Source organism: Pieris napi, chromosome 23 (assembly GCF_905475465.1).
Source record: "Pieris napi chromosome 23, ilPieNapi1.2, whole genome shotgun sequence".
Taxonomy (NCBI): domain Eukaryota; kingdom Metazoa; phylum Arthropoda; class Insecta; order Lepidoptera; family Pieridae; genus Pieris; species Pieris napi.
In genome coordinates, this window is record NC_062256.1 from 2,009,685 (window position 1) to 2,036,559 (window position 26,875).

General features: G+C 34.9%; 2 protein-coding genes across 14 annotated transcripts in view; both read left to right on the forward strand.

Moving 5' to 3' along the window:
- The window catches only part of LOC125061092, a 34,415-nt gene that overhangs the window by 945 nt on the left and 6,595 nt on the right, over positions 1-26,875 (forward strand). For 9 of the 13 annotated variants that reach the window (XR_007118975.1, XR_007118977.1, XM_047666280.1 and 6 more), the window contains exons 2-8: positions 271-561; positions 2,220-2,953; positions 3,161-3,338; positions 4,726-4,783; positions 4,875-6,049; positions 22,910-23,001; positions 23,601-23,781. Coding sequence is in view for 10 of the 13 variants with exons in the window: in XM_047666280.1 (XP_047522236.1) it covers positions 271-561; positions 2,220-2,953; positions 3,161-3,338; positions 4,726-4,783; positions 4,875-6,049; positions 22,910-23,001; positions 23,601-23,781 (2,709 nt within the window). In the remaining 3 variants the exon portion in view is untranslated. Of the gene's footprint in view, positions 1-270; positions 562-2,219; positions 2,954-3,160; positions 3,339-4,725; positions 4,784-4,874; positions 6,050-6,708; positions 6,831-7,981; positions 8,297-9,328; positions 9,508-10,580; positions 10,786-11,975; positions 12,174-14,126; positions 14,301-16,129; positions 16,919-21,144; positions 21,203-21,296; positions 22,061-22,909; positions 23,002-23,600; positions 23,782-26,875 lie in introns of those variants that run through there. The other 4 variants (XM_047666278.1, XR_007118976.1, XM_047666286.1 and 1 more) reach the window with 4 other exon arrangements.
- LOC125061088 overlaps positions 19,124-26,875 on the forward strand; it is a 112,731-nt gene continuing 104,979 nt past the window's right edge. Inside the window, exon 1 of the mRNA XM_047666240.1 lies at positions 19,124-19,433. The gene's annotated coding sequence lies outside the window, so the exon portion shown is untranslated. The remainder of the gene's footprint in view (positions 19,434-26,875) is intronic.

The following is a 26,875-nucleotide window of genomic DNA, read 5'->3' on the forward strand; positions in this document are numbered from 1 at the left end:
TTTCAAATTATTATAATTTGAAAAGTATATAAAAAGATTTTAACGCATTATCATATTTCAATACATGTTTAAGTGGTCTGGGTAAATAGTAATAAGTCACTAGCTGTATTTATGAATCTTGGCCTTGGATTTCTGGTTTTGAAATCATCTTAAAACATTTTTATTCACGATATTTTACTAATTCACTATTTATATTTTGTTAATTTAATTTATAAATAACTTATACTGACTATTATCAAATATTTTTATATGAGTGTTTTAATTTTTCAGAGTGTCGTGGAGAGTACATTAGCAAGAATTAAAAGACCATGTAAAAAAGCACTTCCTGTAGTAGCTATTGCTACTCAATCTAGTCAAACAAACACAAATTCCATTCGGGAAAATCCAGGCCGAAGTAATACTATGCCTATGAATTTTGACATTAAGATAGAAGTAGAGAATGTTGACGAGAATGCAATAGAAAAACAGCATGAAATAATAAGTTGGAGGGAAATAGTGAAAAAATCTAATGAAATTTATCTTCAATCCAATAATATTTGTGATAAAATACTACATGGACAGGTAAGCTTTAAATAAATTAAATTTTTAGTTATGATATATCAGTTCTTAATCAAGCATGTGCCATATGTATGGTAGCTATTTGATAGTCTCCACAGTGGCACATGTAACCTGGAATGGCCGAGTTTGATTCCTAAATAATAATTGTTTTTAGATTTGAAGGTATTAAGATATTCATTAATCATGTCATATGACCTAAATATGTTTCATACATATTTCTTTTCTGTATTTTTCATTTCTTTAGGTAGTAAAAGATGCCTCTGAGAGAAATTCACTATAATGATAAAATCAATTCTCATTTTTTTATTTTATTTTTATTAAAGAGAATACACACCAATTGACCTAGTCCCATGCTAAGCTGGTGAAGCTTGTGTTATGGGTACTAGGCAACGGATATACGTACATATTATAGATAGATAGACATATAAATACATATTTAAAGACCCAAGACCTAAGCACAACACCAAATGCTCACCACATCGATGTTCGTCTCAGCCGGGGATCGAACCGGGACCCATGGATTCGCAGTCAGGGGTATTAACCTCTAGACCAATGAGTCGTCCAAATTTAATTTATTACATTAAATGTAACCTAGATTGACTTCCTTTAAGACGTGTTTTAACTGTCATTTACATAGCTAACATTGAGTATATATAAAAAAAAAACCAAATTATTTTGAATAACTCTTTATGCCATTAGTTTGGTGTAGAGCCTTTCTTTGAGCATTAAAACTTGTTATATTTCTGTATCTACCCAACATCCAAAATATTCCAGGGCCACGATACAGATAAGAGGATAACGATAGCCTATATACTATAACAAAATATGTCTCTATTAAATTTAATCCACTTCCGTCACTAGCGATTGCAAAGTCAATCAAAATTTCGTAATACGCAATTCCAAGTTAACGACGTTGAACTGTTTTGATATTATAGGGTACTAATGCTAGAAGTATTGAGATCTTTTAAAGAGTTATTTAATTGTGTGGTAAGCTTTCAGGTAGTTATTATAGGAGATTTTTGTCAGGATTATGTCAACAACATTAAAAAAAATTATTTTTTATTTTTATAAATATATTACATCAAGTTTTAATATAATTTAGTATTATGAACAATACACTATTCTGCGGTTTTATTGTTATTTTAAGATAAGTATTTCGCCAGTTCTAAGGCAACAGTCATATAGCGTAATCATGCAAAAAAATACGAATTTAAGGCTAGCATTCTAGATCGTCACTCAAACTTAAATTTGGTTTTTAGAGCTGTCAAAGTCATCATAATCTCATCTTGGGTATTGTTATTATTACTAAATATTTGAAATAATAATTCCTATTTTTTACAAAGTATTGACGCGGTTTATAAATTACATCTCTCGCATTTACTCAGTTATTTTCTAATCTTTAAGCTTTTAGTCTAACATGTATATTATATGGTATTTAAAATTCTTAAACTTTTTGGGTTGGGTTCGCGGGAGTCAAAGCGCTAAATTTCGTTCATAAATATAAGATTTAGGTTTCTCACATTATTTTAATTTCAATGAAGCAGTTATCTCTATATATTGACAGTACAAGCAAAGATCCTGAATTAAGATTTAGTCTACAATAAATTTCTGATCTTGCCACTAACATATCTGTTTCTATATTTTCTTTGATAACTTGTCAGGTCCTCAACACATGCAAACCGGACGTAAAAGTATTCGTTAAAACGCCCCACGAGAAACTATTGGACCGAGTATTCACAAGATGGTGCGATTGGGCCTCCCTCACAGAGGAGCCCAAAGATCCGCCGTTATTCTACAAATGTTACATTTGCGATATGGCGTGGTGGCACTTGGCCGACTTCCGCGACCACATACGAACCCACGAGCCTTCGAGCCTTCGCGTCGTTCTAGAAATGAATGACTACGTCGAGTGCAATATTGTCGCTTACTATAGCAAATCGGCGAACAAGTACATCGCGAACATAGAAGGGAAATGCTGGAAATGCGGCGAAAATGCGTTCGAACATACGAAATTGAAGAACTGTGTCGGATGTAAGAAACGGTTCTACACGTGCAGCAAGCTACGCCAGCACCAGTGGTACTGCGAGGGGTTCAAAAAGATGCATCTAGAACTTTTCGCCTCAGCTGAGAAGATATTTAAATGTCACCTGTGTCGGTTTTACTTTTTCAAAAAGGAAGACAGTATAGAACACATGATATTGCGGCATTCTGTGCGGTCCGATGTGCCCATACCGGGTTGTGCTGTTTGTGAGAAATGCAAGGACCTGATTTCCTATGAAGATGATCATGTTTGTGAATCTAAAAGGTATGTTACGACGTGTGGTGCGTGCAAGAAAAGGGTCACCGAAAGCAGTGCTGCATTCCATCAGATTGAAGGGAACGTCACCTGCTCTGTGTAAGTTGTTTTGTTATTGCTTTATTTAACAGTAAGGCCTTTAATCTTGGTGCCTGAAGGGCTACATCTCGAATTTTGGAAATCAAATTCAAATATTTATACATATATAAATTTTGTAAAATTTCCCTCTAGAAAAAAAGTCTCTATTTCAGAATTTATTTAAAGGCAATGTAAAAACTTCTTGTATAAAGCTTCTTTTTTTTTCAGATGCAAACTGAAAATAGTAAATAGTTGTTCAACACATCTCCACGCACTTCGTCATACGATGAACTATGGATTGGCGTACAAGTGCCTCACCTGTAATTTTTTTATAATCTTTGACTTGGAACAGATTCAAAAACACAAAATGTTTTATCATTCCAATCGTGACTTTGATTATGATCTTGTAAGTATTCATTTTTTATTACTTTAATTAGGTAGAACAGTAGAAGAAGCTGGCATGCCTTAGACCCAAATCGACGACGTGTGCCAATGGACTTTGTATCCGGCTACTAAATAAATTTAAAAAAAAAATCGACGACGTGTGACAGCTACAGAAAGAACACCTATAGTCCTTTTCATGAAAGAAGTCCCCCAGACGCGGCGCTGCAATCGCATAACGTAATGTTGCCATTTATGCGTAACAAATTTACCTATTTCATTTAATAATAATTATAGCAGATGTAATTTATCAAATAATATTATTTTCTGCATACTTCGATGAAACAATATTTCAGTTATGTAAAAAGTATATTTTCATTTACTTATATTAGCGGTGTTCTACCTACTTATACGGAAAAGATGAGAAAATAGGGTAAAGAAAAGCAATACAATTTTTTATTCAGAGTTTTATTGCATAATTGTTGGGTTACAATTTATTTCGAAGTACACGCCGCTATTATACCTTCGTTTATAATTCTTGTTACAGTTTTCTCTGACACACCTGCAATTGAATTTAACAATTATTTTAACAATTAAAAATAATAGTAACTTTAAGTTTATAATGCTTATGTAATAAGTATATGTTTTAATTTCAGTTACCTAGTTTCATCACGTTATGTATTTATTCAATTTTGTCGCAAAAACGAATTTACATATATCATAAAAGTCCCATCAATACAGCAAAAAAATATTAAATGGCAACTCTAAAAAGTACCCGTTATGGCGCCAACTCTCTTCCGAACATTGTTTAGTGGTATTAAAACACCTTGATTCTTATGTTCCGCTTCACAGAACTCTTTCACCTTTAATATCATTTCTCGAGCCGAACTTTTTACAACTTATGGCATTGTAATCAATCTTTAAAATGCACTAAGCTAGTTAAAAATTCACAAAAATCTACCACAACAAACGAACTTCATAACATCGACGAATGACAACATTGCCGACCTGTCAAATTTAGTTCCAAAAATCGCCGCGGGACTTCTTTCATGAAAAGCACTATACTTGCTTATTAGAAATGATTGATTAACAGATACAGAAATCTGAAGACCAGATCTAAATATTGAAGCGTCACTGTATTTTTAAGACAGATTATGACAATATAATAAAATATTTTACGTGATTTTGGGTTCAATTTCCAGTAAAATAATTGTTTCTTTTGTCCATTGGTTAGCAGGAATAGTAAGCTGATCAAAAATTACCTGTAAAACATACGATTCCCATCCTCTATTGAAGGATTTTAGTAGTCATTGTGTTATTTATACTGCCTTCAGCTCAATTCAGATTCATTTTAATTTGCTCATAATATATTAATGTGGTGTCCTTACCAATTAAAATATTTTTTATTTTAGATTTCCGTCCCAAAAACCATTGTAGATAGGTTAAAATCTACGCCAGCCAAACATGATTGTGAGTATTCTTGTAAAACATACATTTTACCGTATAAATCATATTATATCCTTTCTGTTTCTTTCCCTTATTCAAAATTTATATTTTACAGCGACTGTTGATAGTCCAATAAATACTTTACTATTGCCTAATGATACTCAAGATATGGTGAACGATATAGATGACGATGATGATGTCATCATCATTGATGATGTGCCAGAAGTTATTGTTATACCATCTGATGACACACCTAACGATGATCTCCCTTGTGTGATTGCTAATATTAAATCCGAACCACTTGAAATTGAATTACAAACATCTAAAACAAAACATACTGTTACACCACAAAATGTTTTTGAATGTAAAACAATGGAAATCCAAATACCTAAAGACACAAAAGACTTATTAGATTGCCATTCAGATGGAAACAGAATTAGTGATGATGAAGTAATATGTATTGATGAAATTAAAAGGGAACCTAATAGTGAAGTGGCCGTGGAATCTACACATAACAATTTAAATAAAACTACTACACATAGACGCACGCAGTATGTACATGGTAAAGCAACATCAAACACGCAAATTGTAAAAGCTACTCCGGAAGATATCGCAAAGTCATTGATTAATATTAAAAAATCAATGGATATTACATATAAAGAAATGGAATTCATGAAAAAATATATAAATCACTCCAGCACAAATCAGACAGAAGTCGATATAGAAAGAATGCTACCTTCAGCGTTTGTGAAAACGAAATGTTCGGAAAGCCCTGAAGTGATACAGAAGATACAAAAACCGAATAAAATTAAAAAGTTGAGACAATACAGACCTAAGATTAAACAGACTGTGCTAACGGACGCTTCTCGACATTCAGAATCCGATGTTAAAATCGAAGTTATAAAAAGTGTAGACGTGGTGGAGAAAGAGAAACTAATAACAGTCGACCTAAGTGATACACAATTGAATGAACAGAAACGAGAAGAAGGTAGACCGGCGGATATATCTAATAATTTAGAACAAATTACTCCAAAAGAATCTGAAGTATCAGAACCGCTAAAGGTAGAAAAATTAGTAGACACGGTTGTCGAAATCGATATCCCATGGGATGCTGTTCCAATAAAGGAAGAAGCGGATCCGGAAATGGATTTAAAATTATCGGATATCAGAAGGATATATCATATCGATGTTAATGTCGGTGAAAACGAAATTGATGTTAAGCGAGAAATTAATGAATTCGATCTAACCGGACAAAGCGAGAATTGGCACCAAGACAACTCTGCTTATAATGTAAGTAATAATAAAACACCAAAAATAACAGAATACTTTAGCAAATTATATTTAATCTGTATAACACGATCATAGACATATTTTCTTCAAATATCAAAACTTTTACTAAATACTTGGTTCCAACACAAATCTACATAGTAATAATAATAATTCAAAGTTGCACCAGCTGGTACTTTCCTCTATCGGGTCACCGGTGCAACCAGGCGCAAACTCTTTAATAAGCGCCTGTGTACTTGAACCCCACGACCCAAGAGTCTCTACTCCAAAGGGAACAAATCGAAGTTGGAGGAAAGACTCTTATATTTGAGCTGTTTATTATATTCCGCCTGCTCTGCGGTCGCGCCAGCTTTTGTGCTTGTCCAAAGGAGGTTATACTAGGCTCACATGTCCATACAAATAGCATCCCATCCTCCAAGAGATCAAAGACATCCCATCCTCCAAGAGATCAAAGACATCCCATCCTCCAAGAGATCAAAGACATCCCATCCTCCAAGAGATCAATGACATCCCATCCTCCAAGAGATCAAAGACATCCCATCCTCCAAGAGATCAAAGACATCCCATCCGGCAGCTTGCCTTCGTCTCTAGGCATGTCTGTTGACTCCAAAATGGCTGGTACATTGCAAACCTATAATTAAGTTAAACCTTTTATTTTTCAGTCGCAACATTCGAGTGATGATGAGTTTGAGAATGATTTGATCACCATCTCACCAAATGAAACTTTAAATACTGATGAGGATAGTGATCATGAAAGGAAACGAACACACAGGAAGAAGGGAAAGTGAGTTCTTTATTATATTGTTTACTAGCTGACCTGGCTAACTTCGTTCCGCCCTACAACCTTATAATATCGTTGTTACTTTAATTTAACTTATTTTAGGATTTCATTAATGTTAAGTATTACATTAATACAACTCTTTTGCAAATACAGAAATGTTTTATTGCTTGCCATTGCGAAAGAAGAATGGCAGTTTTACACATTAGGCATCTTCTCTCTAGCGTCAATATGGCGATACTGCATGTTAAGCACTTTCTGATATCCAACATCTTTTGATCAGGATCAAAGCATGGTTATGCATCTCCTCATTCACCTCAAGATCGGAATTTCTTGAACTGACACGAATTCGACGTAAAATGATACGTAGTTTTGTCAACAGATGGCACCATATGGTTTTTGCATTCGTAAAATTAATTAATTTATTTATTGTTATTCGAAAACTTATCCGATATTTTATTGCTTATTCTGCTATTCGGGACGGAAACAAATCCAACAAATCAAAAACCATGGCAATCGGTCCAGCCGTTCTCGAGTTATAAGTGTTGTAACAAACACGACTTTCTTTTATATATATAGATAACAACTAATTATAAATGAAATAATCTAAAACAAGTTTAAATGTTCATAATTGTTTAGTTAAAATCGAATGTACAGTTTTAGTAACGATTTTTATAGGTGAGCTATTCCCGAAAGTCCAAAATGTATTGGATTTTGATATATAGAGTTCGAACAGAAGTCCTTTTCTCTCTACTCTAAAATCTAATAAAAAACCAGTGACCCTACTTTTTTAGTTCTAGACCTTAGGTTTCTCTATCTGTTTCATAATCATTTGTCAATCTAATAGGCAAGTGATCAGCCTCCTGTGCCTGACACACGCCGTCGACTTTTTGGGTCTAATGCAAGCCAGTTTCCTTCAACATTTGAGCGAATGTTAAATGCGCACATAGACAGGAAGTCCATTGGTGCACAGCCGGGGCTCGAACCTACGACCTCGCGATGAAAGTCGCACGCTAAAGGCCAAATTCCCTAAATGCTTTTAACATATCTTAAATGTTCTACTGGTATGTAAACATCTATAAGGGGCGGGACAAACGACGATATACCGTTGAAAGATTTTGAATCTCACCCATAGACTGTAAAAAATTTTGTTACAGACTATACAGCTGCATTCGCTGTAACTTCAAAGGCGTGCACAGACTATACAAACAACACAAACGATACGAATGTCAAAAAGCAATTCACCTTTATGATTATCATTGTTCGTTATGTAAAAATAGTTTTGATTCGATGCATACATATCTGTTGCACTTTGAAAAGCACGGCGTTCCGGAGTTGATCTGTCCACAGTGCGGTCACGGCGGCATATCCATGAAGTCTTTGAGCTTACACGTGAAGATGCATATCAAGAGTCTCTTCGTTTCGTATAGATCTTTCCACTCCGACGACACGATAACGGCGCCAGTTTTAAAGTAAGTCTGTATAATAATAAGCTTCAAATTAGGAGGATTTAAATTTATTCTTATTTGACAGTTGATAGTTGACAGATGACAATTAACACGAATAGAAAAAAAAAACAAAAGAAAATCATAGATGTGCACAGGTCCAGCTCTTATTCTACTGAGAACGGCACTCATCTGTCCATACAACGCCAACTTTAAAAATCTTATATCTCTTGTGTGTATGTGTGTAAACTAAACATATGGACCGATTTTGATGAAATTTGTCTATTCAAGTGGATTCGAGAATGCTTTAGTTTTACAATTACATATTTTTCCTATTTTAAAAGCGTGTATATTTTATATATCTACTAGCAGACCGGCCAAGCGTTGCTGTGGCTCTAAGGTTTTAGTTATATAACATAGTAGTAAACTATTCAACGGAAACGGTAGGAGAACACCAGTCATGGGGACTATGCTTTTTTAGTGGTAATGTCATTAAATTGTAGCTTATGTGAAACGTTGGTACTTTCAACACAGCGCCATCTGTTAGAATTGTGACTGTTTATTATAAACAAATATTTTGCAATAAAATAATATTGCGGCTATAAATTGAGATGTAAGCTATCCTATCTTTTAAATTAGATCAAACTGCACACGGTGTGCAAATTTGATTGAAATCGGTTCGGTAGTTTAGGAGTCCATAGCGTACAAACGTAACACGTAATTTATATATTAAGATTGCATGCGCTAGTTGTTTGGTTATTATATATAAATATTCTCTCGAACGTTGAAAGAGAATATCGTGAGGAAACCGGCTTGCCTTAGACACCAAAAGTCGACGGCGTATGTCAGGCACAGGAGGCTGACCGCGTACTTGTTTATTAGATTTGACAAATGATCATGAAACAGATACAGAAATCTGATGTGCAGACCTAAAACGATAAACTGACTTGTTTTTTAAGTGTGAATAAATAAATTAATAATAAATATTAGTTCGTAGCACCGGTACACTTCTCCCACAGACTACAGACCCTCCATAAACCAAATCAAATGACATTTCAGATGCAAAGTGTGTGATGCTCACGTCACGCGGCCCGATTTCATAAAGCACTGGGACACGCATCTGGACCTAAATAATTTAAAAAGGCGCCTCAAATCACCAGAGATGTTATTACCGCAACTGCCCCACGGGTTTCAGACATTGGACCATGATGACACGCCGGATATTAAGAAAGCTTTAAGTAAGATTCATATTAAAAAAATGCTTTCTTTCAAATTCTTTTACGACCGCCATTTTTTATTTTGGTTGACATAAGGATTGTATTGTGATTAATTTAATTAATAATTAATCTACATACGTATAATTTGTATTTACGATTTTCTACAAAGCAATAATTAAAAATTATTAAAAAAGAAAATTAAAACAAATTTAACAACTTTGGTTGGTCCCTTTTGTAACGCTGGCAGCATTATTCGCTGTATTGCTATACTTATTCGTTGAGCCGGGCAAGAAGTTGTTTTTTTGTCTTTTTTTATTCATAATTAAAATTTATGTTATCTATAATTATTGTTCGGACGTCGGACGGCGAGGAATACGAAGTTCCGTATCACCTCGAAGTCCGTCCACAACTGAGCGTTTTATTATTTAGTTTTTGCCGCCACCACTATGTGGAACTAGCTACCCACTGAAGTATTTCCGAATCAATTCGACTTAGGGTCCTTCAAGAAAAGAGCCTACCAATTCTTTAAAGGCCATCGCGACCTATCTGCCAGTGCGGTATCACTTTACATCAGACACTCTTGCCTTTTTGTCTCCTGTTCTATGAAAAAAAAGTGCGTGCGTACAAAGTTACACTTGTCAGAAGTGAAACTTCTTTGGCAAACAAATTTTTAAGTCTTGTTCATATTTATACATTTTCGAGACTTAGAGGGAGGGAAAAAGGAAGATATGTTAGGAATTTAATTTAATTGTCATTAAAATATTTAAAGTGTCGAATAAAAAAAATTACTTTTTTAAATTTATTTCTTCTATAGTAAGAACACGTGGCATTTTAATTTACAATTCGTCATTTGAGAGTTCAATAAATTATTTTGCATAAGATATTAAATACTAATATGTATAACATAAATTCTCTTAATGAAATTTTAATTTTAAAAATATAATTTCTATAAAGTAATTCACCCTTCTCGCCCTCTCTCAATCGGTCTCAATCGCTCTCTCCCTTTCGACAAAAACGCTGCACATCTTCGTGACGTTTCCGTAAAAATTTACCTAACGCCTAAAGAAGTTTCACTAAAAAAAAATTCTTTTTAGGTTTATTCATGAACCCAGAAAAATTGATGGATGTTGAGAGAAAGAATTTCCGTGTATGTATTTTATGTGAGCGGTATTTTAATAGACGAAATGACTGCAAGCGACATTTAATTGAGCACTTTCTTAAAAATGCTTACTCAACCAAGACCCGTTGCAACGGTTTGAAATGTCAAATTTGTGGGGACGTGTTCGAGAAAATTGATATGTAAGTACATTTTTGTGCGAGGCGTTTGAAGATTATTGATTTTGAGAAAATAAATTCATAAATAAAACAAAAAATAAAATATGTTTATTATGCAATATAAGATACAGGTATCGCTTATTAAAGCCCTAGTTAAACGAAAATTAAACAAAGCTTTTTATAAATTTAAGGACTACTTAAATGATCCTAATCCTTGGGATTGATTTGCTCCAGTTCAAACAATTTGTATGACAATACTTGGCGATTAAAAAGAGTGGCGGAAAGTTTCTTGCCAGTTCTTCTTACCCGCTCTACGCCCTTGACTTGCGAACTGGTAGTAAATGTAAATTTACGATAAATTTAACTTGACAATTCAAAAGTATACTCGGTTACCCACTTAATAAAGATATTTTGAGTTTGAGTTTATTCCGTCATTAAATTATTAATTCCTTCTCATCGGCAAAGAAGACAGAGGGTGTAGGCCGAGAGAAAAAGCCGGCGTAAAACACTCTCGGTACTCTTTTAAAAAAGCAAATCATCAAACAACACTTATTTTAAAACAAATATCGCAAGTTAATTAGAGTCTGTTTAGCACTAGGCACTAATCACATACACATCCTGTTAATAATAATTAGCCAATAATCAACATTTGTAAGATTTTGCAATTATATAATGGTTACATCATCTTTCCTTGTTCATCTTCTTTTCTCTCTTCGTTCTCCTGGGGACTTGTGTGCTATATTGCGGGCTACTCGATTAGAAGAAAGTTGCAGTGATCTGGTAGCATTGTGCCTTCTTGTTCTAATGTTATTTTAATTGACATGTTTGAGAGCAAAAATAAAATGCTTAAAAGCTCGAAAAGTTATAAAAATAATATAGAATTACTAGCTGACCGGGCAAACGTCGTTTTGCCATGTATATCATTTATAATAAAAAATAGGGGATGATCGTAGAGGGGTGAAAATTAGGGGTTGTATGTATTTTTTAATGCTGTATCATAAAAAAATAAAAACAAAAGAAAATATCCAAAAATTAAAACAAAATAATTTAGGGGTGGACTACCCTTAACATGTAGGGGGATGAAAAATAGATGTTGTCCGATTCTCAGACATACCCAATATGCACACAAAATTACATGAGAATCGGTCTAGCCGTTTCGGAGAAGTTTAACTACAAACACCGCGACACCAGAATTTTATATATTAGATAATCAGACGAAATTTTCCAGGTTCAGGGGCCACATGCGGTTGCATGCATGTCTTCCAGTATACAAATGCGAAATATGCGACAGAACATTTAGTGATTCCAGTAACTTTTCCAAACATAAGAAAGTGCACAATTTCCAAATATTGATCTGCGATATTTGCAAGAAGAAGTTCACTAATAAAGCCTACCTCACCAAACATATAAAGGTATGTGATAAGACAATTGACATCTACTTTTAATTTGGATAACATATATTTATGAAGGTCAAAAGGAAAGTATTATATTATTATCACTATAACGCGTACGTGCACGTACTTCAACGTACGCACTGCTGGTAGAGACTAAATTTAAGCGTTTTTTATTGTGACTTTGTGGAACGAAGATGCTCTTCTTCCGATTAGAGGATCCGCCACTAGTCCCAACGAGTGGCTAAGGTCCAAAAGTTGTATATATCCTTCGGAATAAATTAATTAGCGCGTTTCAGAGTACGACATCATCCCAGTGATTTGTACGTATTGAAGGTTTCGCTACAATTTTTTTCATGTTATCTTGACTTAAGTTATATATTAATACTAGCAGACTCGGCCAAGCGTTGCTGTGGTTAAAGTTATTGTTATATTACATAGTAGTAAACTATTCAAGAGAAACGGCTGGAGAACACCAATCCACCATGCTTTTTTGGTGGTAATGCCATGAAATTGTAGCTTATGTGAAACGTTGGTACTTTCAACACAGCGCCATCTGTTAGAATTGTGACTGTCAAATACTAAACAAATAATTTGCAATAAAATAATATTGCGGGTATAAATGAAGATGTAAGCTATCCTATCTTTTAAGTTAGATCAAACTGCACACGGTATGCAAATTTGATTGAAATCGGTTCAGTAGTTTAGAAGCCCATAGCGGACAAACAACGTGACACGTAATTTAAATATATTAAGACATAACCCCTAGATGGGGCAGAGGGCGTCCACAGTGAGTCTCTATCGCGTTCGGTCTTGAGCCTCGTATTTCACCTCGCTCCAAGTCTTTCCGGCTCTCTTTGCCTCGCCTGCGACTGTACGGCGCCAGGTTTACTTGGGACGACCACGCATCGTTTCCTTGCGGGTTCCAATCAAGCACCTGCTTGGGAATATGACTGGGATCCCTTCGGAGTGTATGGCTATCCAATTCCATTTGCGTCGCTTGATCTGCTCCCTGATCGAGGTTTATCGGCAGGGCTCCTTAAGTTCGAGAGAGATCTTTTCAGGATAGTGGATGCCCAGAATACGACGAAGACTCGCTTCCAACCTTTGCGTTAAGGTCCCCCATGACGTGTGTGACATGTGGCATTTAGAGCGTTGTAAAAGTCGGTTGGTGGGAGCGGTACACACAATGGAGAACTTCCGGGCTCTTGAGTTAAAACGGGCCCTAATGATTCGGTCTGAGATCGGTTTCCAGTCCAAAAGACTTCTCTTTGTGGAGTTAGAGAGGAGCAAAGCAACGCCATATTAATGGTCGTCATCCTCATTTTCCTTCCCGGAGTATAGAAGAGTTAGGCCTTTGGACGTTCTCAGTTCACCAAAACCATTTCTACACACTTCGCTTAAAATCAGATTGTATCTAATCATTTCTGCTTCTGCTTGTGCTAGTCGAGTGTCGTTGCTAAGCGTTTTTACATTCCAAAAAGCAATTCGTGTTCGTGGTTATACCTACCTACTGAGTGGATTCTGTTTTAAGGCGCAGAATATTCGCCTTTTGCCCTGCATCCTCAGCTCAACTACAGCTCTAAGTAGTGGGCACGCGAAAGCGTGGCTGCAGCAGGTCCCAGGGTGGATGACCCGGACTGGCTAGAGTTCTGCTTACACAAGTGTTCCAGTAAATAACACAGCAGATGTTTTTTTTGGCTTTTTCGAGGCAATGCTGACCTCACTCCATTAGCGATTCCCACCAACACCATTCCCAACTTCCCACCCCCAAACTCATGTTATCTAGAATCTTCTAAAACAAAAAACTTGCCATCTCCTTCAATGGCCAGTAACCCACTAAAATGAGTGTCTACGGGCCGCGATGACTGTCCTTTTTGGGCGTCATGTTGGCTCGTTTATGCTTTAAAAAAGTGAAGGAAATTACTCCCGATTTTCATTTTAGAATAAATGTAATTCACAATACATTTTCAGGACCACGAAAAAACCCCGATAATAAAATGTGACAAGTGTAAAAAAATATTCGTGTGTAAATCAGCATACAAGAAACACTACAGGACAAACCATTCAATGTACTCGAGGTTTAGATGTCAAGAGTGCAGGCAACATTTTTCCACGACCAGGGAGAAATGGGACCATATGTGGAATGTAAGCATAAGAACTATTTTTGAAGTGAAACTTCTTTATCGGGGTTGGAAAAAAATTTAGTGTAACATTTTTTCGCTACGCGTCACATTTTTCCGTTACGCGCCATCTTTTTCTTATCCCTACCACGCGTGATTCGAAGTATACTTTCTCATGTAAACAATATATTTCAGTTACCATAAGCCATTAATAACACAAATATATAATAACGACATCAATGATAGTAATAATTCTATTACAATTAATGAAATTCAATAATAATCTTTGTAGTAATAAACTAAAATAAAATAATTGTAGAATTTGTATTTATGTCTATGATAATAAAAGCCTTTTATTAAACTTTATCTAATTTAACTTTATTTAACCAATTTCTGTAAAGTTGCATATAGTAAATTATTTTTTTGAAAAATAACGTCATAAAGAAGTTTCACTTCTTACGAGTGTACGCTAGTACACGAACACATTTTTTTAACAGCAGGAGTTTCTTCTGGTAAGCGATTCCGCCTTTCATGGACACTCTCAATGCCTAAGTGCTCGTAAGGGCTTTAGAAGAACCCTTAGTCGAATTTGTTCGGATATACTTCAGTGGAAAGTTTTAGTTGTTACTAAACAAAAAATTTGTAAACATTCTGCAATTTAGTATTGTCTTTGATTAACATAACTCATAACATTTAAAGAAAAACGCTTTTTACCGGATTAAAGTTATGTATTATTATAAATTTACAACTATTTAACATAATTTTAAATTTATCCGACGTTTCGCGTGCTTTACAGCGTGCGTGGTCACGGTGACTTAAAATTATGTTAAATAGTTGTAAATTTATAATAATACATAACTTTAATCCGGTAAAAAGCGTTTTTCTTTATTCTGCAATTTTAACAACCTTCAAATTAACTATCTTTAAATCAATCATACTGTAACGGAAACACTAGGTAATTTTTAAGTATAATCCTTTTCATGAAAGAAGTCCCCCAGACGCGGCGCTACAATCGCATTACGTAATGTTGCCATTTATGAGTAAAAAATTTACCTATTTTAGTTACATTTAGCAGATGTAATTTATCAAATAATATTATTTTCTGCATACTTCGATGAAACAATATTTCTGTTATGTAAAAAGTATATTTTTATTTACTTATATTAGCGGTGCTCTACCTACTTACAGGGAAAAGATGAGAAAATAGGGTAAAGAAAAGCAATAAAAAAAATTTATTCAGAGTTTTATTGCATAATTGTTGGGTTACAATTTTTTTCGAAGTACACGCCGCTGTTATACCTTCGTTTGTAATTCTTGATTACAGTTTTCTCTGACACACCTGCAATTAAATTATGAAAAATTAAAAATAATAATAACTTTAAGTTTATAATGCTTATGTAATATGTAATATATGTTTTAATTTCAGTTACCTAGTTTCATCACGTTATGTATTTGTTCAATTTTGTCGCAAAAACGAATTTATATCATAAAAGTCCCATCAATACAGCAAAAAATTATTAAATGGCAACTCTAGAAAGTACCTGTTATGGCGGCAACTCTCTTCCGAACATTGTTTAGTGGTATTAAAACACCTTGATTCTTATGTTCCGCTTCACATAACTCTTTCACCTTTAATATCATTTCTCGAGCCGAACTTTTTACAACTTTTGGCATTGTAATCAATCTTTATAATGCACTAAGCTAGTTAAAAATTCACAAAAATCTACCACAACAAACGAACTTGATAACATCGACGAATGACAACATTGCCGATCTGTCAAATGTAGTTCCAAAAATCACCGCGGGACTTCTTTCATGAAAAGCACTATAATTGTTTATTAACACAATTTCCAGGTACACAGAGAAAGAGAGGTTCAGGCAGACTGCCATTTATGCGACGCGAAATATCGGAAAAAGTCAGATTTGAAACGACATTTTGCGTCTATGCATAAAAGTAAGGCGCCAGATATCACAAATGCCGATAGTGAAGATGTCGATGTCATCAAGTCTGAACCAGAGTAGTTTTTTTAAATATAGAGTAATTTTTCGTTAGCTTAATAATCTGTGGATAAATTTGACAGTTCACTCTATGGTTGGTATGACCAATAGTCCAAGAATAATTATTACTATAGGTACATTTTTGTATTGCTCTACATCTGAAGGGTCGTACTGCGTTTTAGGTTTTTTCAAAGCGGTTAACTTACTAATGTATGAAGTTTGTATAGATTTTTATCAGTGATAGTTATATTTTTGTCATTCCATAGAACACATTTTATATATAGGACATACAATTAATTATAAAATGAATTATTTCTACGAAATAGACAAGTTTTTGATGTGTTATTTGTTTTAGTTTAGCACTTAACAAAGAGTAGACCAATTCACACAGCACTTTGAGCACTGAAAATTGTTAATATTTTATTTAAATTTAGGCCAAAGTATTATTAAATTTGTAATACTTCCTTGACATTTGTGAGACTAGCATTTTGTCACTGTCACGCGTTAGACAGCTGGAGACATCTTGTTCTATTCTCTATGAACCTTAAAATCATATTATATTAAGCATTATTCCAATATTTATTGTGAAAAATTCTGTTTATTGAAATAATATTTTTGTAATTTCACTGCATGTTATTTTGTCCAATAAAATTTTAATTTACTAATAGCATTTTTATTTAACAATTTGACTGTGTAACTCTCAAGTCTAAGGCTGAATTTAGTGTCACGCCGACCGCACGCGCACCGTCGGCGCTGATGGTCGAGATATATGAACTTCTAGGAAGCATTTTTGAATGACGCGTAGCTATCAGCACGCACCCTGTCAGCGCTGACGATCGCTAGAGCGCCTCTGCTTTCAGTGAGCGTTGCAGTGTCGAACGGACGTCGTCAGCGTGCACAGTCATGGCAATTCGCGAAGTGGATACAAGTCGAGTAAGCCGGTCAGTACGATACTAAAACGAACCACGCTGAGCGTCAGCGCTGACGAACTACGCGCTGATCTATGAGCGCTGACAGTGAGCGTGAGACTAAATTCAGCCTAAGACTGTGAACTTGTGAATTAGTTAAACAGCCTTCTGTGCCTACCAAGCTGAAGCCATTATTTTGTGTCCGGGATCGGGACTCGTACTGCTACTGTGTACTTGCCAGAATCGTTTTACAATAATTGAGGTTCTTTATTTGTCTCCTTTGCTAATGCTATATATATATGGCGCAATTTATTTATTGTATAAACTAATTAACTATTGGCTTAGTGGCTTGTTCATACGACTCTTAAGCCTGACTTCTTACGATTGATTTGCGGTGCAACAATGGACGTTCTTCTTGCTCCCTGAGAAGTAACAACACTGGCATGTCTTAGGCAAAATCGACTTGTGTCAGGAACAGAAGGCTGATTTACTTGTCCTTAAAAAAAAGGGTGCGTGTACTTATGTACGCACGTAAGAAGTCATACTTCTTTGGCGTTATTAAAAATAGTTTTTGATTGCATGAAAATAATTAATTACAATTAAATAATCAAAGACTGGAAAAGGAGTCATTTGAAAAATTAAATAAATAAATATTTATTATTATTCTCTTACATTAAGTGTAACATAAATTCTATTATTATTCGAATGTTGTTTTTAAATTATGTCCAATGCCGAAGCATCTTCCGTGGGCAACTTCATTCTGTTAATTTTGTGTCACGGTGCGCGCGCATCATAAAATTTCACTCTCATCAATTTATCATAACGCGCCTAAAGATATATAACTTCAAAAATCATAAAAATGGATGCAATCTGATGCCAAGGCCCAAGACCCACTTAAGGTTGTAGCGCCACTTGATTATTATATTTAATTTATGAAAATATTGTGATCATCTAATGAGAAAAATAAAGTGTTAATGGGATCGAAGTGGCTTTTTCGACATTTTCACAAAAACAACAAATTTCAAGAAGATAATCACAAAATCTCAGCAGCGGTTGACAGATCTCGTACTTGGATTTGATTGACTTTGACGGATGACTTTTATCATGATGATATTTATCAAAAACCAAACTAAATGATTTTTGCATTAATAATTGACAAAGAAAAAAAATTCTGTGAAATGGTTCGAAATTTATTAGGAAACAAAACAAATTATTAAATATTCCGATATTAAGCTATTGCATAGATTTTATCGCGGGCTTTGACCGCGGCGACCGTATCAAGAAATTCCGTAACGAAATAAACCTAACACACGATGACGGAATATAGGTGCGGCCAATACGCGTTAGAGCGGGACAGAACGGATACTGCGTCTCACATCGGTTTACCGTGATCGGATAGGCGTGTTAGTCTGAATCTGGTAGAGTGGTAGATTGAATTAATATCAAAGAAAAAACTTGAAATAATATCAAAAAACAAAGAAAAAAAATTATATTGCATAAGTTTACCGCGGCAGTCCCCGAGTGCCACACGTATTTTTTTTATCAACTGACTGAATGAAAAGTAGTTTGGATAAAGAAGACCTTTTAATCTATTTCTTTGTTGATAGAGAAAGGCCGAGCGAGCCTTCGAACGACCGAATGAAGGGAACGATCGGGGCGCAATGAATGATTACGGTTTCAAAATTTTATAAACTTTTGTGGATGCGTTCATAGAAGACATACTTTGTTTCGTCAGTTGCACTGGGGAGGCCGTGAGTTAACATCCATGTTCGAATCCGTTAACATCGATGTTACGATATTTGACGTATAGCAACATCGATGCTTTCAACATCCATGATCTGTGATCATCGAACTTCGATGAACATCGGGCTTGGCCTAAAGGTCTAGATACCAGGCCATAAACTCCAAAAAAAAAAAAAAAAAGATGAACATCGGGCAATTGACATTGCATTTTCTGGAGTAAAGCGATATTTCAATATAGACAATATTTTTGCTTTTTTATTTAACTGTTTAAAAACAAGATAAACAAAAATGTTTCAGTTTTTAGAACGCTTGCCGTACCTTTTCAATGAATAGGTTTAATAAAGAATTTTCATTCTTTATGATTATAAGTATCTTCATCATGTTTTATTTTGTGTTGTGACATATTCACTATGTGATTTAATTTGTGTATGTTTGGAAATGAAATAAAAAATTGATGATGGAAGAAAATTTAGAAAAACGAAGATAGCTCCACCTTGCTTAAAAATTGTGTAGGTAATTCGAAAATGTAATCTATTATATTACCTAATTTTTGATTATCATAAAAAAACTGTTTATTGATTTCATGTGTTGATTGGGTACGTTAGTTATTGATTTTTTGTTTACTTACCTATCCTACTTTTTATTAACAGATTGTTTTGGGTTGAATGGTCTAAACATAATACTAAATTTGTTTAAACTTAACAATTCCACAAGCAGTTTTAAGATATGTATATTCAAGGTTTTAGATTCTCTATGTAGATATACTTCATACACTGGCTTTATTATGAGATATTGCTCGCTGTGTGTGTGTACCTGCAAGCAAATAAGTTTTGAGTGACTTAAGTTAATTTATAATAAAAAATGTATTATAATTTTAAAATACCATTGAAAAGTAGACAAATAGTATCAATCGCTTATACTGGGAATAAATAAGGTGCAACTGCGTTTCTCTGTGAATACAAAAGATTTATTTACAAAAGAAATATCTATTAATTTCCATTTAATAAAAAATATATATTTACAAATTATTCACTCAACTGTGAATACAAAAGAAACAACATTAAAAGTCTATATTCTAGGTTTCATAAAGTAAAATAATATAATGAAAAAATTAAAATAATTTACATATATTATGTCAAGTGACATAAATTAAACATCGTTGATCAGACGGCAAAGTCAACATTACAAAAGAGTTTATATAAAATACAATATAGACAAGAGTTTGTTTTCCTTACATATATAATTGAATTATTAAATGTCAATTTTTAATTAATTTTTATATCTAATTTTTTACTATCATTCTTATTTATCAATCTAAGAGTTTTTTCGCTTACATTTGATGACTATTAATGGTATTATTCAATTTCTATTTCAGAATTCAAGATGGGTAAAACAAATGCGGAACATTGTAAAAACTATTACCAACGAAAAAAAGCTGCCAAGGAAGCTGAAAGAGCTCGTCTAGGCTTGTCAGTAATCAAGCCAAGAAGAAAAACAGGAGCAGAACGTAATCGTGCCTATAGGCTGCGAAAAAAAATGCTTTCACAAGTAGAAGGATCATCCATGGCTGAGATTTTATCCACACGGTCAACTTCACAAATAAGGACTTTTGTGCCATCATTTCGGTTAGCTACCACCAGTGCTAATTAATTAATTAATTATTTGCATGAAATCAAAATCTATTTTTAATAGTGCCAAAGAAGTATAACTTCTTACGCGCGTACATAAATACACGCACTTTTTTTTTTTCAGTGTTGTCGAGAGTACATTAGCAAGAAATAAAACAGGACTACCTGCAGTAGCTATTGCTACTCAATCTGTTCAAACAAACACAAATTCCATTGGGGAAATAAATCCAGGCCAAAGTAATACTATGCCTATGAATTTTGTTGACATTAAGATAGAACCAGAGAATGTTGACGAGATTACAATGGAAAAACAGCATGAAATAATAAGTTGGAGGGAAATAAAAAAATCTACTGAAATTTATTTTCAATCTAATAATATTTGTGATAAAATACAACATGAACAGGTAAGTTTTGAGAATATTATTTAATTAGTTGTTCCATATGTGAGTTGTTTGAAATCCTTCAATTCTCTATTGGAGTATGGTATTTATATTTTATACTGCCTTCAGCTCAATACATGCACATTCATTTTAATTTGCTCATAAATTCATGTGGTGTGTGCCCTAATCAATCAAAATACTTTTTATTTCAGATTTCCGTCCCAAAAACCATAGTGGGTAGATTAAAATCTATGCCAGCCAAACATGATTGTGAGTATTCTTGTAAAACATAAATTTTACCATATAATAAATCAAATTACATCCTTCCTGTTTCTATCCATTATTCAAAACTTTAATTTTACAGCACCGGTTGATAGTCAAATAAATACTTTACTATTGCCTCATGATACTCAAGATATGGTGAATGATAGAGATGATGATGTCATCATCATTGATAAAGTGCCTGAAGTTATTGTTATACCATCTGATGACACACCTAACGACGATCTCCCTTGTGTCATTGCTAATATTAAATCCGAACCACTTGAAATTGAATTACAAACATCTAAAACAAAACATACTGTTACACCAGAAAATTATTTCGAATGTAAAACGATGGTAATCCAAATACCTAAAGACACAAAAGACGTATTAGAATGCCATTCAGATGGGAACAGAATTAATAATGATAAAGTATTAGGTATTGAAGAAATTAAAAGGGAACCTAATAGTGAACTGAATGTCGCCATGGAATCTACATTTGGAATTCTAAGTACACAAAGTATGACGACAAATAATGTAAATACAATTAATAATAAAGGAGTCGGTAGACCGGCAGATATATCTGATAATTTAGAACAAATTACTCCAAAAGAATCTGAAGTATCAGATCCTTTAAAGGTAGAAAAAAATGTAGAGACGTTTGTCGAAATCGATATCCCATGGGATGCTGTTCCAATAAAGGAAGAAGCTGATCCGGAAATGGATTTAAAATTATCGGATATCAGAAGTTTATATCATGTCGATGTTAATGTCGGTGAAAACGAAGTTTATGTTAAGAGAGAAATAAATGAATTCGATTTAACCGGTCAAAGTGAGAATTTGCACCAAGACAACTCAGCTTATGATGTAAGTAATAAAAAGTCTAAACAATATATCACTAATAGACATGAAAATGACATCAGTACAAAAAATACCAGAATATACACTATAGCAAATATATTTTATCTGTATGACACAATCATAGATATATTTTCTTCAAACTAAATATTTGTTTTCAACACACAAATATTCAGTATTTACAATATTCCAAATCCACATACCAAAGGCCATCCCATCCTCCAAAAGATCAAAGATATCCCATCTTCCAAGAGATCAAAGATATCCCATCTTCCAAGAGATCAAAGACATCCCATCTTCCAAGAGATCAAAGACATCCCATCTTCCAAGAGATCAAAGACATCCCATCTTCCAAGAGATCAAAGACATCCCATCTTCCAAGAGATCAAAGACATCCCATCTTCCAAGAGATCAAAGACATCCCATCCTCCAAAAGATCAAAGACATCCCATCTTCCAAGAGATCAAAGACATCCCATCTTCCAAGAGATCAAAGACATCCCATCTTCCAAGAGATCAAAGACATCCCATCTTCCAAGAGATCAAAGACATCCCATCTTCCAAGAGATCAAAGACATCCCATCCTCCAAGAGATCAAAGACATCCCATCTTCCAAGAGATCAAAGACATCCCATCTTCCAAGAGATCAAAGACATCCCATCTTCCAAGAGATCAAAGACATCCCATCCTCCAAGAGATCAAAGACATCCCATCTTCCAAGAGATCAAAGACATCCCATCTTCCAAGAGATCAAAGACATCCCATCTTCCAAGAGATCAAAGACATCTCATCCGACCGCTTGCCTTCGTCAGTCATGTCTGTTAAAACCTATGATTAAGTTAAACCTTAAAAATTTCAGTCGCATTTCATCACCATCACACCGAATGTAACTTTAAATACCGATGCTAATAGCGATGATGAAGGGAACCAAACACACAGGAAGAAGGGAAAGTGAGTTGTATATTACATGTATTTTTTACGACTAATTATAAATATAAAATTAGATAACATTAGCACAAGAAGTGCATAGCAATTAAATTATATGAAAACGGTATAACAATAATAAAAATTAAGTAAGATTAAAAGTGGTATAGTAAGTATCAAGATTACTATCGAACTATAGTGATGTAAGTGTTGTCAACACAAAAAGGGACTACTGTAGCGACCTCAAACCCTAGACAGTTCTCTTACCGCAGACTCTATCTTGGAACCATCTCCTTTGGGAGCGTTCAAGTATTACGTAACGTATTTTGGGAGGGGGGAAAAGGACCCCTTTTGTAAAACGTTACGATGCGGGGCGGGGATTAAATTACGCGTTATTGTTAATATTTTTTTCGACTTACACCACATAATAGTAACTAAAGAGTCACTAGGTGGTCACAAAATGTTTTACTATACTTGGGTACTGAAAAACGTTACGGCGAGTTACATGGGGGGGGGGGGGGTCAATAATCTCCAAAAATTGCGTTACGTAATACTTGAATGCTCCCTAATTCGTACATTTAAATAGTCATCATAATCAAAAATTATAATCAGACGAAATTTTCCAGGTTCAAGGGCCACATGCGGTTGCATGAATGTCTTCCAGTATACAAATGCGAAATATGCAATAGAACATTTAGTGATTCCAGTAACTATTCCACAGTTAAAGTGCACAATTCCCAAATATTGATCTGCGATATTTGCAAGAAGAAATTCAATAATAAAGCATATTTCGCCAAACATATAAAGGTATGTGATAAGACAATTGACATCTACTTTTAATTTGGATAACATATTATTTTTTTTTTAGGTTTAAGAATAACTTTATTTCTCATAAGAATTGCATACAAAATTCACTTACTGAGAAACACATATTTAAAACTAAGATTAGAAATAAGAGCGCACAGATGTAGGTACATATATAAAATAACAAAACAGAACAGCACCAAAATGTGGGTAGACATAATAAACTTGATCAGTCAACCAAGCAAAACACGGATGTTCGAATTAGATTTTTTACTAGATGTGGCATATTTATGACGGTCAATAGAAAAATATTATTATATCATCACTATAATGCGTACGTGCACGTACTTCAACGTACGCACTGCTGGTAGAGACTAAACTTAAGCTTTTTGAAGTGAAACTTCTTTAGGGGCATGAAGGTAAAATTTTTACGGATGAAACAATAATAATAATATTACCGTCACGATGATGTGCAGCGTTTTTGTCGAAGAAAAGGGAGAGAGCGATTGAGACCGATTGAAAGAGAGTGAGAAAGGGCGAACGTAGCATAAGATATTGCTTTACTATCTAGATAATTTAATTTATTTGAATCTAGTATATGTGTAGAAATATTTAGTAGTAATAGATATGTACTAGCTGACCGGGCAAACGTCGTTTTGCCATGTATATTATTTATAAAAAAAAATAGGGGTTGATCGTAGAGGGGTGAAAATTAGGGGTTGTATGTATTTTTTTAATGTTACATCATAAAAAATAAAAAATTAGGGGTGGACTACCCTTAACATTTAGGGTGTTAAATAATAGATGTTGTCCGATTCTCAGACATACCCAATATGCACACAAAATTTCATGAGTATCGGTCAAGCCGTTTCGGAGGAGTTTAACTACAAACACCGCGACACGAGAATTTTATATATTAGATTATAATTAATTGTTGAAAATGGTTCGACGAATTATTTAAAGGCCTGTATACACTTTGATTACTGATTAGTGCAGCTGATTAGTTGTCTGCATAGTAACGTGATTAGAAGTGTACATAAAAAAAAACAAACTGACATATGTTTGACGACTCATTGGTCTAGTGGTTTGTACCCCTGACTGCGAATCCATGGGTCCCGGGATCGATCCCCGGCTGAGACGAACATCGATGTGATGAGCATTTGGTGTTGTGCTTAGGTCTTGGGTGTTTAAATATATATTTATATGTCTATCTATCTATAATATGTATGTATATCCGTTGCCTACTACCCATAACACAAGCTTCACCAGCTTAGCATGGGACTAGGTCAATTGGTGTGAATTGTCTTTAAAAAAAAAAAAAAAAGTATGTACAACCCCATTTCGTGTTTCAGTCACAAAAGGATCACCTTGGTTATGAGGATATCCTCATCTTTTTTATATTTACGCCCCTCCGTTGTTATAAACCAACCAGTTGCGCACTTTTTCTAAGGGGGCCCCCCATTTTATCTGTTCCGTGATCATTTTTTTTTTGTAGACATGCAGGTGATCAGACTTCTGCGCCTGACACCGTTCTTTTTTATTCTAATACAACGGCGTGTTATAATTAGAATTATTATTCACTTTGATTAGTGCGAGTGCAAGTGATTACTAATTGAAAATGATTAGTGCAGGTGTGTAGTGCAAGTAGTGTCCAATGTGTAGTGGCTCTGTTAAGTAAATTCAGTTGTCGATAGTTTGGCAGGCACGCTGCGAGTGAGGGGGAAGGGAGGGGCACGCGACGTCACTACTCGCAGTTCACTCGCAAAAAAATAGAACACGGTTCTAATCACTTTACTAGGCAGCCAACTAATCACCTGCACTAATCACTAATCAAAGTGACTACAGGCCTGCCCTGCGATTCTGTAACTCACTTTTCGAACTCACACAGCGGTTTTCGCATCGGCGGTCGCTCTCAAATCAGTCGTGAAGCAGTCATTTTATGATTTGGCATTCTGATAAGGTGGAAGCTTGTAGTTTATTGTTTCTGCTTCATGACTGATTTGAGAGCGACCGCCGATGCGAAAACCGCTGTGTGAGTTCGAAAAGTAAATTACAGAATCGCAAGGCAAGCCTGTAACGTGATCAGAAGCGTGTTCTATTTTTTTGCGAGTGAACTGCGAGTAATGACGTCCCTACCCCCTCACTCGCAGCGTGTCAAAACATGTCATTACACGCTTTATATTAGCTTCACCTGTATGTATGTATGTATGTAACCGACTCCTTCGGACTCTATTTTGACCCACTTTTAACGGACAGATTTAATTCAAACTTTGCGCACCTGTCAAAGATCGATGACAATGCAATAATCCGAAAAAAAAATAAAAACAAATTAACTAAAAAATAAATAATAGTTTAAAAAAACTAGAACACACGCTTTTAATGATGGCCATTCACGGGCGATCCATATGGCTTTCGCGCCACGGGCTCGATAATCGACGTCGCGCCAGCGAGCCGTGTAGGTAGGCGGTGTTTTCAGTGTAGGCGTCGACAGCACCGGACGTGTTTATAATGAACTTCGATTCAGAAGATGAGATTTATTTATCTACCATAGCGATTTGTCTAGTCTTAAAAAAAAGAAAGTGGTGTCAGGATTGGTTGCTGAAAAGATCGCAACTCACTCACACAAATTTAATGAAGGAGTTGACTTTTTTTTTTCTAAACTTATAAATTAATTGAATAACAAAGTCACGGTTTGAACTCATTGCGAAAACGATTTATAACAATGCGTCACGTGCTTCCCGTCCAACGGCTAAACGCAAACTAAAATTAAAATGGCGTGTTTGGCTCGCGAGTAACACCATTCACGAACGAGCAAACCGTATGGCACGATGGCTCAGACCGACCGGACCGTTGGCTTTCCGCATTCACGAGCGCGCCAATTGACTCGGCGCGATGGACTTTCGCGCAGTTGGAATTCCATCGCGCCGAGCCAATCCATTGCGACCGACAGTGTTTTCACATTCATGGACGAATTTTGGATCGAGAGCGTGCCAAATGTATCGATGGATCGCCCGTGAATGGCCGCCTTTAAGCACATCAAACTAAAAAGTGAAAAATCTCTGTGCCATATTTTTCGTCTATCGAGCAACCCACGCTT